The 15,445-nt window shown below is 41.5% G+C and overlaps 1 protein-coding gene across 2 annotated transcripts; it reads left to right on the top strand.

The window, feature by feature from the left end:
• Positions 1 to 4,831: 4,831 nt before the first annotated feature.
• fam76b (family with sequence similarity 76 member B) lies at positions 4,832 to 13,040 on the top strand. Of its 2 annotated transcripts, none has more exons than XM_024431531.2 (10): positions 4,832 to 5,280; positions 6,275 to 6,339; positions 6,445 to 6,499; positions 6,626 to 6,781; positions 6,879 to 7,057; positions 7,296 to 7,346; positions 7,510 to 7,611; positions 7,838 to 7,973; positions 11,446 to 11,547; positions 11,896 to 13,040. In XM_024431531.2, the coding sequence occupies exons 1-10, from the start codon at positions 5,194 to 5,196 to the stop codon at positions 11,983 to 11,985; spliced, it is 1,023 nt and encodes a 340-aa protein (XP_024287299.1). In that variant the 5' UTR covers positions 4,832 to 5,193; the 3' UTR covers positions 11,986 to 13,040. The 2 variants fall into 2 exon arrangements, with proteins under 2 accessions (XP_024287299.1, XP_024287300.1); XM_024431532.2 differs by having other exon boundaries at positions 4,833 to 5,280; positions 7,510 to 7,587.
• Positions 13,041 to 15,445: the final 2,405 nt, after the last annotated feature.

Here is a 15,445-nt window from a genome sequence, read left to right as displayed (position 1 = left end):
CTGGTGGAAACGTGTTTGTCTTTGCAGCTGTTTGACCCAGTGGGGAATAAACTTGGTTTTAACTTTAGTTGTCTGTGAGTGTTACTCTGTTTTTTCAGAACCTAACAGTATAGAATAACAAATTAATTCTACATAAACTAGAAACTGAATGCCACAGATGTGGCACTAACCAGTCCTCCATGGAAGATGGTAACAGTCTCACTAACGACATGCCTCAAACAGGCACAGTGATTTAGAGCTGTGTGCACTATTTAAAATAAATAGTCGCAACAGGGATGTGATCAATACTACAAACAGTTGCAAGATGTTCGAAAACTAGTGTTTCTATTCGACAGATTCCCTGTTTGCTGAACCTGTCCAATAGAAACGCTAGTTTGTTACAAAATGGAACATGTTGCAACTGCTTGGACTAATGATTACATCCTGGGGCATATTCATTATGGAAACTTTACAGTTGTAGGACCAAAAGGACACAAATAGAGCAAAACGATAGTTTCTATTGGACAAATTCAGGTAGGTCCCTCCCTGTTTCATTCACTTCCACTTAACCTCACTAGGGTAGGGGGCACTATTTTCACCTCCGGATGAAAAGCGTGCCCAAAGTAAACGGCCTGTTACTCAGGCCCAGAAGCTGGGATATGCATATAATTGTTATATTTGGATAGGAAACACTCTAGAAACTGTTAAAATAATGTCTGTGAGTATAACAGAACTGATATGGCAGGCAAAAACCTGAGAAAAATCCATTCAGGAAGTGGGATTTTTAAAAATGTTTGTAGTTTTCCATTGACTGCCTTTACAGTCTCCATTGATTTAGGACTCAGATTGCACTTCCTATGGCTTCCACTAGATGTCAGTCTTTAGAAATTGTTTCAGGCTTGTATTCTGAAAGATGAGAGAGTAAGACCACTCTGAATGAGTGGATCCTGCAGTGTCCCAGAGCTGTTTACTGCGAGCGACCGAGAGCGCGCCTTTCTTGTTTTTCTTTTATATTGACGTAACTGTCTGGTTGAAATATTATTGATTATTATGACTAAAAACAACATGAGGATTGATTATAAACATAATTTCACGTTTCTACAAACTTTACTGATACTTTTGGGATTTTTCGTCTGCCTGTTGTGACCGCCTTGGAGCCATTGGATTACTGAACAAAACGCGCCAACATAACAGAGGTTTTTGGATATACAGAGGGACTTAATCGAACAAAACTAACATTTATTGGGTAACTGGGAGTCTTGGGAGTGCAACCATATGAAGATCATCAAAGGTAAGTGATAATTTTATCGCTATTTCTGACTTTTGTTACTCCTCTACTTGGCTGGTTTGTAATGTTTTGTGTGCTTGGCGCTGTCCTCAGATAATTGCATGGTATGCTTTCGCCGTAAAGCCTTTTTGAAATCTGACACAATGGTTGGATTAACAAGAAGTTCATCTTTAAGCCTATGTATAACACTTATGTTTTCTGAATTTTTATTATGAGTATTTCTGTTTTTTAATTTGGCGATCTGCAATTTCACCGGATGTTGGTCACACCCCCTAGAGAGGTAAGGAAACATTTTGCAACAGTCGCCTAATGAATACGCCCCAGGGCTTTGTCTTTGAACAGTAATCTGATTACTAAACGGAGGGAAAGAAATGTGACTCATTCCCCACTAGCGCAATGATGAAGTGGCTTTTTTAATGGTCTCACAAGGGCACATCCTTAATCAACATAAATCAGTAACTGTTGAACTGTGTGTTACATGGAAGGACGAGGAGATTTTATACTGACGGGTAACGAGGCAGTACGTGACAGGGTTGATGTGATGGATTACCTTGAAGGGACCAATGAAGTGAGGACAGAACTTTTTGTATGGGAGGCAGAGCCGGACATGCTGTCCGGGGTGAAAGAGTGGCGTAGGTCGGCAGCGTCTGTCGGCAAAGCGTTTCTGGGTATTAGAGGCTTCCTGCAGATGCCGGTCTCACATTACCGCTCACTATGCCGAAACCAGTCATCAACAGCTGGAACAGTACCAGGCTCCGCCTCCCAGGGAAACATGGGGGGTTGGAATCCAAGTACACATTGAAACGGAGTAAGGCGGAGGGATGAATGCATGAGTGAGTTCTGAGCGTATTCGGCCCAGGCCATATACCGACTCCAGTCGTGTGAAGAGGCAGAACATTGTTGGTGGAGGTACTTCCCTATTTCTTATTCAGGCGTTCCTTCTGCCCGTTGGTCTGGGGATGGTACCTGAAGGAGAGGCTGAGGGCGACCCCCCCAGTCGGTCACAGAAGGCTCGCCACACCCGGGAGATATACTGGGGCCCGCAGTCAGAGACGATGTCCTTCGGAATCCCATACAGACGGAACACCTGCTGGAACATACACTCAGCCAATTCCATGGCATTAGGTAAATGAGGATTAGGAACCAGACGGCACATTTTTGAAAACAATGGTCTACTATGACAAGGATGGTGGTGTAACCAGGGGATTCATGAAGGTCTGTGATGAAGTCAACAGCTATGTGGCACCAGGGTCTGTGAGGGATTGGCAAAGGTTTAAGCTTACCGGAAGGGAGATGACGAGGGCTTTTGGTTTGGGCACAGACTGGACAGGAGAGTACATAATCCCTTACGTCGGATGCAAGTGAGGACCACCAGAACTTCCGGGCTAGATGTTCATTGGTTTGTGTAATACCCAGATGTCCTGACCCCAAGGACGTGTGACACCATCAGTTGGGGTCTAACAGCTGCTGGTACGTAACTCTTCCCAGCTGGTGTCTCAGGAGGAGCTGGGTCCTCCCACTGTACCTGTCCCATAATTCAAGAGGAAGGAAGAATGGGTGTAGGGTCTGTGTTACTCGTCAGAAGTTCAAACTGGCGGGAGAGAGCATCAGCTTTTACGTTTTCTTTCCAGGGATGTAAGTGACATGAAAATGGAACGCGTGAAGAACAGAGCCCAGCGGACTTGTCTGGAGTTTAACCTCTTCGATGAGAAATCAAATCAAATCAAATGTATTTATATAGCCCTTCGTACATCAGCTGATATCTCAAAGTGCTGTACAGAAACCCAGCCTAAAACCCTAAACAGCAAGCAATGCAGGTGTAGAAGCACGGTGGCTAGGAAAAACTCCATAGAAAGGCCAAAACCTAGAGAGGAACCAGGCTATGTGGGGTGGCCAGTCCTCTTCTGGCTGTGCCGGGTGGAGATTATAACAGAACATGGCCAAGGTGTTCAAATGTTCATAAATGACCAGCATGGTCAAATAATAATTATCACAGGCAGAACAGTTGAAACTGGAGCAGCAGCACAGCCAGGTGGACTGGGGACAGCAAGGAGTCATCATGTCAGGTAGTCCTGAGGCATGGTCCTAGGGCTCAGGTCCTCCGAGAGAAAGAGAGAATTAGAGAGAGCATACTTAAATTCACAGAGGACACCGGATAGGACAGGAGAAGTACTCCAGATATAACAAACTGACCCTAGCCCCCCGACACATAAACTACAGCAGCATAAATACTGGAGGCTGAGACAGTAGGGGTCAGGAGACACTGTGGCCCCATCCGATGATACCCCCGGACAGGGCCAAACAGGAAGGATATAACCCCACCCACTTTGCCAAAGCACAGCCCCCACACCACTAGAGGGATATCTTCAACCACCAACTTACCATCCTGAGACAAGGCCGAGTACAGCCCACAAAGATCTCCGCCACGGCACAACCCAAGGGGGGGCGCCAACCCAGACAGGAAGATCACATCAGTGACTCAACCCACTCAAGTGACGCACCCCTCCTAGGGAAGGTATGAAAGAGCCCTAGTAAGCCAGTGACTCAGCCCCTGTAATAGGGTTAGAGGCAGAGAATCCCAGTGGAAAGAGGGGAACCGGCCAGGCAGAGACAGCAAGGGCGGTTAGTTGCTCCAGAGCCTTTCCGTTCACCTTCACACTCCAGGGCCAGACTACACTCAATCATATGACCCACTGAAGAGATTTCTCTTCTTAAAATCTGATTTTAAACCTAACCACGCTGCTAAGTTTATGCATAATTCTAACCTTAAATTAAGATCAAAAAGCTATTTTTAGTTTCCATGAACTTGCACAAAAGCTGAACACGCGTCACAAGGTCTCTTTCCAGTTCCCCTGAAAACCGGAACATTCGGTTGTTGGGGCTCTGTACGGTTTTGTCTAGAAAGGATACAGCTTTTGTCAAAACTTTTCATAGCAGGTTTAGGAAAATTTACGCAGCACGTTGGGAGATTTAACGTAGCAGGTTAGATCATCTCCCCCCACCTTTATTTAACCAGGTAGACCAGTTGAGAACAAATTCTAATTTACAACTGCGACCTACATTAAGAAAAGGTTTCGCTAAAATGCAAGAAACGACTTTTGACGTTGTATCCCATCTAGAAAAGTTGTATCCCATCTAGACATGGCCACTCGGCAGAGGCTATTAGAATCGGAGATTATATATTATATTGACAAGATGACCGAACTAACAATTGAAATACATGTTTTCATGAAGGGACCATTCTAGCCAATGAGTGTTCAGATACGCTTGTGAACAACTGGCAAAACTATGTAGTTTTTCTCAAAGTTGCTGGAATGCCACGTGCATCCACTTATGTCAGTACATTTGTAATAGTCTAAACATTACGAAACTATTATTCGATCAGGCCTCACGTAATTCGAAAGTCTCATATACAAAAAAATCCTCTCGCTTTCGCTTCCTCTCTGGTGGAACTTAATCATTCAGTCTTGTTTTATTCTCTGATTGGCTTCTGTGTTTCAAAATGCAAAGTCCCGCGCACTAATAACATGTCATGATTGGCTTATCTTTCTTTCTTTTCTAGTCGGCCGCATCCGGTATGAATGACGCCGCCGCGGATACAAAAAAAAAGAGAAAGGGAAAAAAGCTAGGAGAATTGCTAGCTAAGATCAGCGTTAAATATTTTACTCGTTTTTATATTTTGCGAATCCATTATCAGCTGTTTTGACTACCGATGTTAACTAATTTATGTTAGCTTGCCAACAGAAAGAGATGATAGATATTTGAGGACATTTAGCTGTTTTATTTAGCATTAGCCTAGCTAACTATTATTAGCTAGCTGGCTAGCTACATGCTTAGCTAAATAGTTAAGACGGCACGCTGTCTAGGTGACTACATATTTCACTCTATTTGTTTTTATCTGTGACTTTTTGTTAATCTTGGTGAGAATGGCAACAACGGCCCTCTACGCGTGTACGAAGTGTAACCAGCGGTATCCGTTCGAAGAACTGTCGCAGGGACAGCAGCTGTGCAAGGTTTGGACTGGAGGTGTGGGTGCTAGCTAGTTGTGGGCGCCTGCAATTTAGTTAACCATTCATATTGCCAGATTTTGGGCTAAGTTCACTAACGTTACTGTACTATTACAGACGTATACGTGTTTCACGCGTGTTTAGACTGCTACCTGGATGTAGAATTCCAAGGTCTCTGGCCACATTCAGCCCTTATAGCAAGTGATAATTATGTAACCGCTATATCATTGCAACATGTCTGGGACGCAAATGGCATCCTCGTTAGCTAGATAATATACAATGGGACTATACAATGTATCCGCGAGTTGTTTTCTCATCGAAGTGTCCGCTGGGTGTAACAGACAAAATAATGTCAGATGAACTTGTGTTATTAACTAACGTTATCTATTTTCACATTGCATCGTCCATGACCTGTTCAGTTGTCATTAGTTTACACTTCATGCCACTTACTAACAAGTCTATTTTATCATCAATGTAGTCTAACTACCGGCATTTACAAAACTGAATTCCAGTGGGCTCAATGTAGCATTCCTCTTCGGCCTGTAGGGTAGGCTATGTTCCACATAACTTCAAAATGGAATGGGCAAAAATCGAGTTATAATTCCAGTGGCAAATTATTACATTTTATTAAAACATTTTGCTATTCATGCTGGTGCGTTGTAAATACATATTTCCCATTGCCATAAGCTCACCACCACACACACAGGTTTTCAAGCTTTCTGCCCAGATTGACTAAATAAAAGGTTCATTGTAAATACTTCCCATTCATGGTAAATAATAATGAACAAATGCTTAACACTAAATAAAGGCAGACAAAGGTGTTTTGACAGGTAGGACAAACTCATGATTGAGGGTTTTTAATAACTAAGTTATTTATTAGTGTTATTGCCAACATTATTATTATTTTTTAAACACGATTATATTTATATTTTGTCATTGGAAGAGCTTTATAAGCGTTTGAAGAGATTAATCACTAATGCTTTGTTTCTTGTGTCAACAGGAGTGTCGCATCGCTCATCCCATCGTCAAGTGTACATACTGCAGATCAGAGTTTCAGCAGGAGAGGTGAGTTCTGCTCCAGCACCTGGTATTCTTATTCCATTCTTAATATAGTGAAAACATTGGTTTCAGGATGTTGTTGTGATTTCTCTTTACTGTTCTTTATTTCAGCAAAACAAACACCATTTGCAAGAAGTGTGCCCAGAATGTAAAGCAGTTTGGGACAGTATGTTTGACTTGAATTATCTGTTTATAATTGTACATTATGTACTGATTGACTCAGTTCTGGTTATGCTGGACAAATTGTCTGCCAAATCAGGTTGAAACAGTCTTCTGTTGTTTCCCCACATAGCCCAAACCCTGCCAATACTGTAACATCATTGCTGCTTTCATCGGGACAAAGTGTCAGCGTTGCACCAACTCAGAGAAGAAGTATGGACCTCCACAGACCTGCGAGCAGTGCAAACAACAGTGCGCATTTGACCGCAAGGAGGAGGGCAGGAGAAAGGTAGGCACAGATTCCTGCTGCATTGGTACCCTGACATGCATGTTGTTCAACACTTGCGTATTCACTATCCTCCACTGTCCTGTGTGTGTTGTTTCAGGTGGATGGGAAACTGCTGTGCTGGCTGTGCACTCTGTCCTACCGACGTGTACTGCAAAAGACCAAGGAGCAGAGGAAAGGCTTCAGCTCCTCCCACTCCAACTCCTCGCTCAATGAGAAGGACCACCACTCCAGACAGCACCATCACCACCAGCAGCAAAGACACAGCAGCTCACACAAGTAGGCCCTGGCGCCACAGCCCTCTCCTCTACATGTTAGTCCTTTACATCCTCTGTAATGCAGGTCTCTGCTCTGTCACAATACTATATATGTATTGTGCTGAACAGGCACTTTTTGGAAGGATGTAGGGGTCTGAGTAATGATGTATGTGTCAAATATCAGAAGAAACATCTTGAAAGATGAAATTACATAACTTGGTTTTTGTTTGTGCGTGTATTTTCTTGTCTCTGTGTTGTAGACTCAGTGGGAGCTTAAGTCCAGAGCAGGAGCAGGGAATGTGGAAGCAGAGGTGACTTACCACCTCTTTCTGAATCACATTCCCTAGTGTTTTGACTTATGACAAGCCCATTTGCTTAGTTATGCAATGTATTTTAACTATGGGGCAATCTGGGACGAGTTCCGTTTTTGATGGAGCCTCTGTGGCTTAAGTTGTGTGTTGGTTCTCCCGTCAGCCATAAATCGTCTTCGATCCAGAAGGATACCCCAAAGAAGAAACCAAAACTGGAGATGAAGCCATCCAACGGGGACAGGTACGAGAGGAGTTTCAATCAGATGTAAGGAGTTAGAACGAGTTTAACTTTTTGAAGTAAACCGGGCTGAACATCCAGTATGTTCCTGACACTTATTTTTGGCCTTCTTGGTTCTAACACACATCTGTGATGGTTGCCATCAAGGTGTTGTTGGAGCAGGTAAAGTTGGCCAGTGTGAAAAAGATCTCCAAACAGGTATTTTCCTTTTTCTGCCACCCTAACTTGTTTTTTCCCTGCTCTCTTCCTGCAGTAGTTCAATCACCCAATCTATGGATTCTGGAGGAACGGACAACTTCATTCTGATCAGCCAGCTGAAAGAGGAAGTGATGTCATTAAAAAGAATGCTTCAGCAGAGGGATCAGACAATGCTGGAGAAGGACCGAAAGGTACATGCCTAACTAATAGAGATATACCTAAACCTATTCATTCCAGGGTTTTTCTTTATTTGTACTTTTTTCTACATTGTTGAATAATAGTGAAGACATCAACTATGAAATGACACTCATGGAGTCAGGTAGTAACCAAAGTGTTAACTTGCGTCGAGCAATCCCGTATCCGGGAGTGTAATCATAGCCTCAAGCTCATTACCATAACGCAACGTTAACTATTCATGAAAATCACAAATGAAATGAAATAAATATATTGGCTCACAAGCTTAGCCTTTTGTTAACAACACTGTCATCTCAGATTTTCAAAATATGCTGTTCAACCATAGCTACCCAAGCATTTGTGTAAGAGTATTGATAACTAGCATAGCATTAAGCCTAGCATTCAGCAGGCAACATTTTCACAAAAACAAGAAAAGCATTCAAATAAAATAATTTACCTTTGAAGAACTTCGGATGTTTTCAATGAGGAGACTCTCAGTTAGATAGCAAATGTTCAGTTTTTCCAAAAAGATTATTTGTGTAGGAGAAATCGCTCCGTTTTGTTCATCACGTTTGGCTAAGGAAACCCCCCGAAAATTCAGTCATTACAACTCCAAACTTTTTCCCAAATTAACTCCATAATATCGACAGAAACATGGCAAATGTTGTTTAGAATCAATCCTCTGTGTTTTTCACATATCTATTCGTTGATAAATCATTTGTGGCAGTTTGGTTTCTCCTGGTCAATCTTCCAATGATATGCCTACAAATGTCACAATGCAGCAGACACCTTGGGGAAACAGAAAGTGTAGGCTCATTCCTGGCGCATTCACAGCCATAAGGAGACATTGGAACACAGCGCATTCAAAATCTGGGGCACTTCCTGTATGAAATTTCATCTTGGTTTCGCCTGTAGCATTAGTTCTGTGGCACTCACAGACAATATCTTTGCAGTTTTGGAAACGTCAGTGTTTTCTTTCCAAAGCTGTCAATTATATGCATAGTCGAGCATCTTTTCGTGACTAAATATCTTGTTTAAAACTGGAACGTTTTTTTATCAAAAAATTTAAAGAGCGCCCCCTATATCGAAGAAGTTAACCTCTCTGGGATATTCGGGACGGTAGCGTCTCACCCCGCCAACAGCCAGGGAAAGTGCAGGGCGCCAAATTCAAAACAACAACAATCTCATAATTAAAATTCCTCAAGCATACAAGTATTTTACCCCATTTGAAAGATACAATTCTCGTTAATCCAGCCACAGTCTGATTTCAAAAAGGTTTTACAGCGAAAGCACCACAAACGATTGTTAGGTCACCACCATGTCACAGAAACACAGCCATTTTTCCAGCCAAAGAGAGGAGTCACAAAAAGCAGAAATATATATCAAATTCATCACTAACCTTTGATCTTCATCAGATGACACTCATAGGACTTCATGTTACAGAATACATTTGTTTTGTTTGATAAAGTGCATATTTATATCCAAAAATCTCATTTTACATTGGTGTGTTATGTTCAGTAGTTCCAAAACATGCGGTGGTTTTGCAGAGAGCCACATCAATTTACAGAAAGACTCATAATAAACATAGATAAAAGACACAACTATTATACATGGAACTTTAGATAAACTTCTCCTTAATGCAACCGCTGTGTCAGATTTCAAAGAACTTTATGGAAAAAGCATACCATGCAATAAGCGCTCGGAGACCAAAACAGTCAAAGAGATCCGCCATGTTGTGGAGTTAACATTAGTCAGAAATAGCATTATAAATATTCACTTACCTTTGATGATCTTCAGAATGCACTCCCTGGAATCCCAGTTCCACAATAAATGTTTGATTTGTTCGATAAAGTTCATAATTTATGTCCAAATACCTCCCTTTGTCAGCGCGTTTGGTAAACATCCAAGCGCGCGTGCAAGTCCAGCGGAAAATCCTAAAAGTTATATTACAGGTCGTAGAAACATGTCAAACGAAGTATAGAATCAATCTTCACGATGTTTTTATCATAAATCTTCAGTGATGTTCCATCTAGAGAATTCCTTTGTCTGTAGAAAAGCAATCCCCTCTCATTCGGCCCCACTTCACAGTAGAAGCCTCAAACAAGGTTCTAAAGACTGTAGACTTCTAGTGGAAGCCTTAGGAAGTTCAAAATGACCCCACAGACACTGTATATTGGAATGACATAGTTGAAAATCTACAAACCTCCGATTTCCCACTTCCTGGTTGAATTTTTCTCGGGTTTTCGCCTGCCATATGAGTTCTGTTATACTCAGACATTCAAACAGTTTTAGAAACTTCAGTGTTTTCTGTCCAAATATACTAATTATATGCACATTCTTCTAGCTTTTATGGCTGAGTAGCAGGCAGTTTACCCTCTGCACCTTATTCATCCAAGCTACTCAATACTGCCCCCCCAGTCACCAAGAAGTTAAACAAATCAAAATATATTTGAGATTCTTCAAAGTATTCTTCAAAGTAGCTACCCTCTGCCTTGATGACAGCTTTGCATTATCTCAACCAGCTTCATGAGGTAATCCATTTCAATTAACAGGTTTGCCTTATTAAAAATGTATTTCCTTAATGCGTTTGAGACAATAGTTGTGTTGTGACAAGGTAGGGTTGGTATACAGAAGATAGTCCTATTTGGTAAAAGACCAAGTCCATATTATGGCATGAACAGCTCAAATAAGCGACGATAAATGACAGTCCATTACTTTGACTGACCTTCATGTCTTAAACTTGAAAGTTTCTTCAAGTGCAGTTGCAAAAACCATCAAGTGCTATGATGAAACTGTCTCTCATGAGGACCACCACAGGAAAGGAAGATCCGGAGTTACCTCTGCTGCCGAGGATAAGTTCATTAGAGTTACCAGCCTCAGAAATTGCAGCCCTAATAAGTGCTTTAGAGTTCAAGTAACAGACACATCTCAACATCAACTGTTCAGAGGAGACTGTGTGAATCAGGCCTTCATGGCTGAATTGCTGCAAAGAAACCATTACTAAAGGACACCAATAATAAGAAGAGACTTCTGCATCAAATAACCTGGCCTCCACAATCACCTGACCTCAACCCAATTGGGATGAGTTGGGCTGCAGAGCGATGGAAAAGCAGCCAATGCTCAGCATATGTGGGAATTCCTTCAAGACTGTTGGAAAAGCATTCCAGGTGAAGCTGGTTGAGAGAATGCCAGGAGTGTGCAAAGCTGTCGTCAAGGCAGGGGGTGGCTACTTTGAGGAATCTCAAATGTAAAATATATTTTTGATTCAACACTGACATGATTCCATATGTGTTATTTCATAGTTAATGTCTTCACTATTATTCTACAATGTAGAAAATAATAAAACTGAAGAACAATTAGAATGAGTAGGTGTCTAAACTTTTGACTGGTATGCATACACACTTCTAAACATTTTTATGTGAAATTTGACTTTTGGTCGTGTTGTATTCATTAGATTGTCTGCCTCTTTCTTTTTTTTTGTACTTCTAGCTCACAGAGCTCAAGGCAGACTTCCAGTACCAGGAATCCAACATGAGGGTGAAGATGAACAACATGGAGAAGGCACACAAAGAGTCCATGGAACAGCAACAGGTAGACTAGAAATTTCCATGCATGCCTTTACAAGATAAAAACCTGACATCTTGTGAGCCATTGGCTACATTTACACAGTTGGCCCAATTCAGATCTTTTGCCCAATTATTGGCAAATGGGTTGATCTATTAGTGGAAAAAGATCAGAATTGGCTGTCTGTGTAAACGCAGCCATTGAGACAAGTTCCAACCCAATATGTTGACCTTTAGCCCCTCAAGTACATGGGATTCAAACAACTTTCCTAAGAAAGAGGCACAGTAGGATGTAATCAAACACTACTAGCTTGTGCGGTAAATGCTTTCATTAAACATAGATGGTTACATACTCACTACTTTTCTTTTACTACAGGCCAAAAATCGGGATCTGCTGAAACAAGTGGCCGGACTCTCAAAGGGCAAGAAGTTTGACAGAACAGGGAGTTCACTGCTGTTACCGTAATGACAAGCCCACCCAACTACAGCTTGGAGGGGCTTTGTTGTTTTAACACTGAAAGGCTGATGCCATTCAACCTTTCCCCTCTCCTTTCTGTTTTCTCAATTTTGATCCTTTTCAGTTTTCTTCATTGGAAAACCTGGTGAACATGCTGTACATGGAAATTGTCTTTCATGTTGACATGACAATAAGAATGCGTCCTCGTGTTTTGACCCCAAGTTATTATTTTTTTATCTGGCTGTGACTGTGGATGGAGGGAGGAGAGAGCCTCGTTAACACTGCCTGGGTCCAGCAGCATGGTTTGCGCAAGGTGGAAAAGATTGCCAACATCACAGAACCAAGTTGATTTTTATAGATGTCATGGAATTATTTATTCAATTGTCTTTCTTAGTGTTTTCTCACCACATACTCTGAGCATTTCCCAGGGTTTGGGGGATTTTTGTCTTCAACAGCAACTTTCTCTTAACATATTAGTTATATTTTTCTAATTGGACATAATTATGGAATAGGTTCTCTCCTCATTGGAGAGACCCTTCTCAACTTACTATGTATGCAAATGTTAAAATAGTGTCCAACCACAGCGTTGCTGGCCAGCAGCGGAGACTTCTCTCGGCGTTAAAGTCTAAAAACCATGAACTCTTTGAGAGATTTTTAAACCTTGTTATTTAGAGACACCTCCCGGCTGCCCTCTTTCTCACTGTGACAGCTGTAGTGCTTTGCTGTTTCTCTGTAGTGGAACGATTGTAATACTGCATGACTTAGTGCCATATACAGGTTGGCATTGTGGTCTCATGTACTTTTAGACTTTTGTCCTTTTTTTATCACATGTAAAGGTATTACAGGGGTCAGCCTATGTATTTAAAATGTGTAACTTGTATCGTTTTTAGTGAGTATGTGTAGGCTGGGTAATTCTATGTAGAATATGGTTTTTAAAGGAACACAACTTTCACTTTACAGCTCTGGACCAAACTGGTTTCATACTGTGGCGTACAGATCACTTTTGTACTTTTTTTCCAAACCCAATGTTTAAAAAAAAAAAAATTAAATTACATCTGGTTAAACATGTTTTGTTTTTTATTTGTTGCATTCTCAGCAAGGAGTGGCTCTACTATTGTGCCCTGTATCATTCCTTCATAATACTGTCAGACCCACCCAAACACCACCATATTGTGCCTGTACGTTTTCCTGTTCCACCAGAGCTGGTGTACGTGTCAAATGATATTCAGGGTTTGACCACTAGGTGGCACTTGTTTGCTTTACTGTATAAAATCTGACATGCTGATTCAGACATTGCTCTACATTCAATGGGTGAATTGGACAGTCGACTTTAAAGGTGAGTCCAGACTGATTGATCTACAAATGAGCTTGCATCACAAATAACTACTCGATATTAATTATTGATCAGTCAGTGTCACAATTTACTAGGGCTGGAAATTGCCAGGGACCTCACGATATGTTATCCCGATACTAAAGTCCCAATATGATAGGCTAATGAATTGCGATTGGATAGTAATAAAATTAGTATTTGATATTCCAAACATTGCTCACCATTTGTCTGATGCAGAGAGACATGAGAATGAGTTTGGATCAGTCATGGGGAAAGAAAGCTGAAAACAAATTGGCTCTATTAAAAAAGAGCAAAAATAATATCCTGATATGTAACTATGGATATTTTTCACCCATCACTACAATTTACCCATGATCACAGTTTGGGTGGTCTGGAACTAATCTAATATTACCTGAGGATTTTCCAAAGAAGACCGATAGAGAATTCTTTATATCTGTCCAATTGTGGCATCTGAGGTGAAGGGCGGTGCTAGTGAGGCCATCTCCATTTTGAAGTAGTCAATTTCCTTCTGATAGTTCTGAGTTGGCAAACAAACTGAAAGGGTGCACATTGCCACTTGGAGTGTTTGAACAGATATGAAGCCAAGGTTGTTGATTTACTGCTACCTGTAGTTATAAAATGTTTGATCATGAGCATAATTCATTGGCTGATGACCTGGATAGAATTATATGATGCTCCTTATCCCATAGGAAGACCCACCCAGTTGACTACTTCAAAATGGCGAATATCCTCAATTGCGCTGCCCATGCTAAAACTTTAAGGCACTAAAGTCCTCTTTCACCTTTGGATTTGTTTTGTCTTAACCCTACAACAAGGGCTTTTTCATATCGTTTTTAAATGTGCACATGCTTTTCTCCTTTGAAAATACAACAGCTGATTCAAAGGGTGTATGGCAGGTATCAAAAGTCTTCCACGGTAGGATACACTTGTGCTTCCTCACCAAAAGGAGGCTATCAAGGAGGGGAGGACAATCTTCTGTTTAGCATACTCCTCAACCATTTATCAATTTACAGGTGACGGAGGAGAGCGGATGGAGGACAGACTTTTGCCCAAATGAGAAAATGACAGGGAATCAGTACAGTGGAATTTTGGGAGATTCTCAATTGGTTTGATCAACTCTTCTGTCCTCTCCTCACCTCCTTTTGAAAAAGGTAAATGGTAGGCGAGGGGAGGAGAGGAAAGTAGAAACAAATGGACATCATGCAAATGACGTTTACAGTGGTGGAGTCCTCAATTAATTGTGTAAAGTAGTACAAATACATTTAGCTAGTTGTGATAAACATTTTATAGATAAAAGGATAAAAAAGCATATTGTTTTTGAAATATATGCATGCTTTCTCCTCCGTGTAAACAACAGCTGATTCAAAGGGGGTGTGGCGGATCTCTAAATTCTTCCCCGAAGGACTCAGGTAGGATACTCTTGTGCTTCCTCAGCGGAAGGAGGCTGTCAAGGAGGTGAGGACACTCCTCCGTTTGCCTACAAACTAACTGATATTCTCCTCAACCACTTATAGGTTTCCTGATCACAGAGGAGACAGGACGAAGGAGTCAAGGAGAGGACAGTCTTTTTCTCAAGTAAGAATCTCCCTTAGACTTGTGATTTCCATCAAAAAAGTTACGTGAGTGCAGAGAGAAGGTGCCCAACATTGAAGGCCTGTCATCCCATGTCACTTTGTTTAGAAACAAGTTTTCACAATTCTATTTACATATGTTATCTGCTAGTCATTCAAAATGGTATGCACAAACAGCAAACACATTGCAGTCTATGGATCAGGTAGTTCAGCCCTGTAGAAGGACATAGGCTTCAGAAGGGTCAGCTGGGCTGAAGTAAGGGGCAACAGTCCAGAATGTGGGTCAATGCAGGTATGAATGTGGATCAATGCATTGGGGTCTACACTCGGGTCCTCTTGACTGAGGCAGTATTATCTATATGGATGCTTCTTTTCTCCTCCCCCTTTCCTGCTCTCCCTGTCAGAATTTATTGGTGATGTCAATGACCTACCCCAACAACAGAATGATGTGGGCGTTTACTAGTCATTAAAAATATTAATGTAGACCACTGATCGGCCAGCTTAGCTAATGAAGCAGGATGGCATTCTCTTTTAGGAAATAGCAAGC

This window comes from Oncorhynchus tshawytscha, linkage group LG09, assembly GCF_018296145.1.
Source record: "Oncorhynchus tshawytscha isolate Ot180627B linkage group LG09, Otsh_v2.0, whole genome shotgun sequence".
NCBI lineage: Eukaryota > Metazoa > Chordata > Actinopteri > Salmoniformes > Salmonidae > Oncorhynchus > Oncorhynchus tshawytscha.
Note: the sequence above shows the minus strand (reverse complement) of the source record. Positions and strands in the feature narration are given on the sequence as shown.

Excerpts from the sequence above, each read along its gene's own strand:
- fam76b (XM_024431531.2), top strand. The coding sequence starts at position 5,194 with ATGGCAACAACGGCCCTCTACGCGTGTACGAAGTGTAACCAGCGGTAT. Across the intron at positions 6,500-6,625 it reads ATGTAAAGCAGTTTGGGACA|CCCAAACCCTGCCAATACTG; the intron begins GTATGTTTGACT and ends TTCCCCACATAG. Across the intron at positions 6,782-6,878 it reads AGGAGGAGGGCAGGAGAAAG|GTGGATGGGAAACTGCTGTG; the intron begins GTAGGCACAGAT and ends GTGTTGTTTCAG.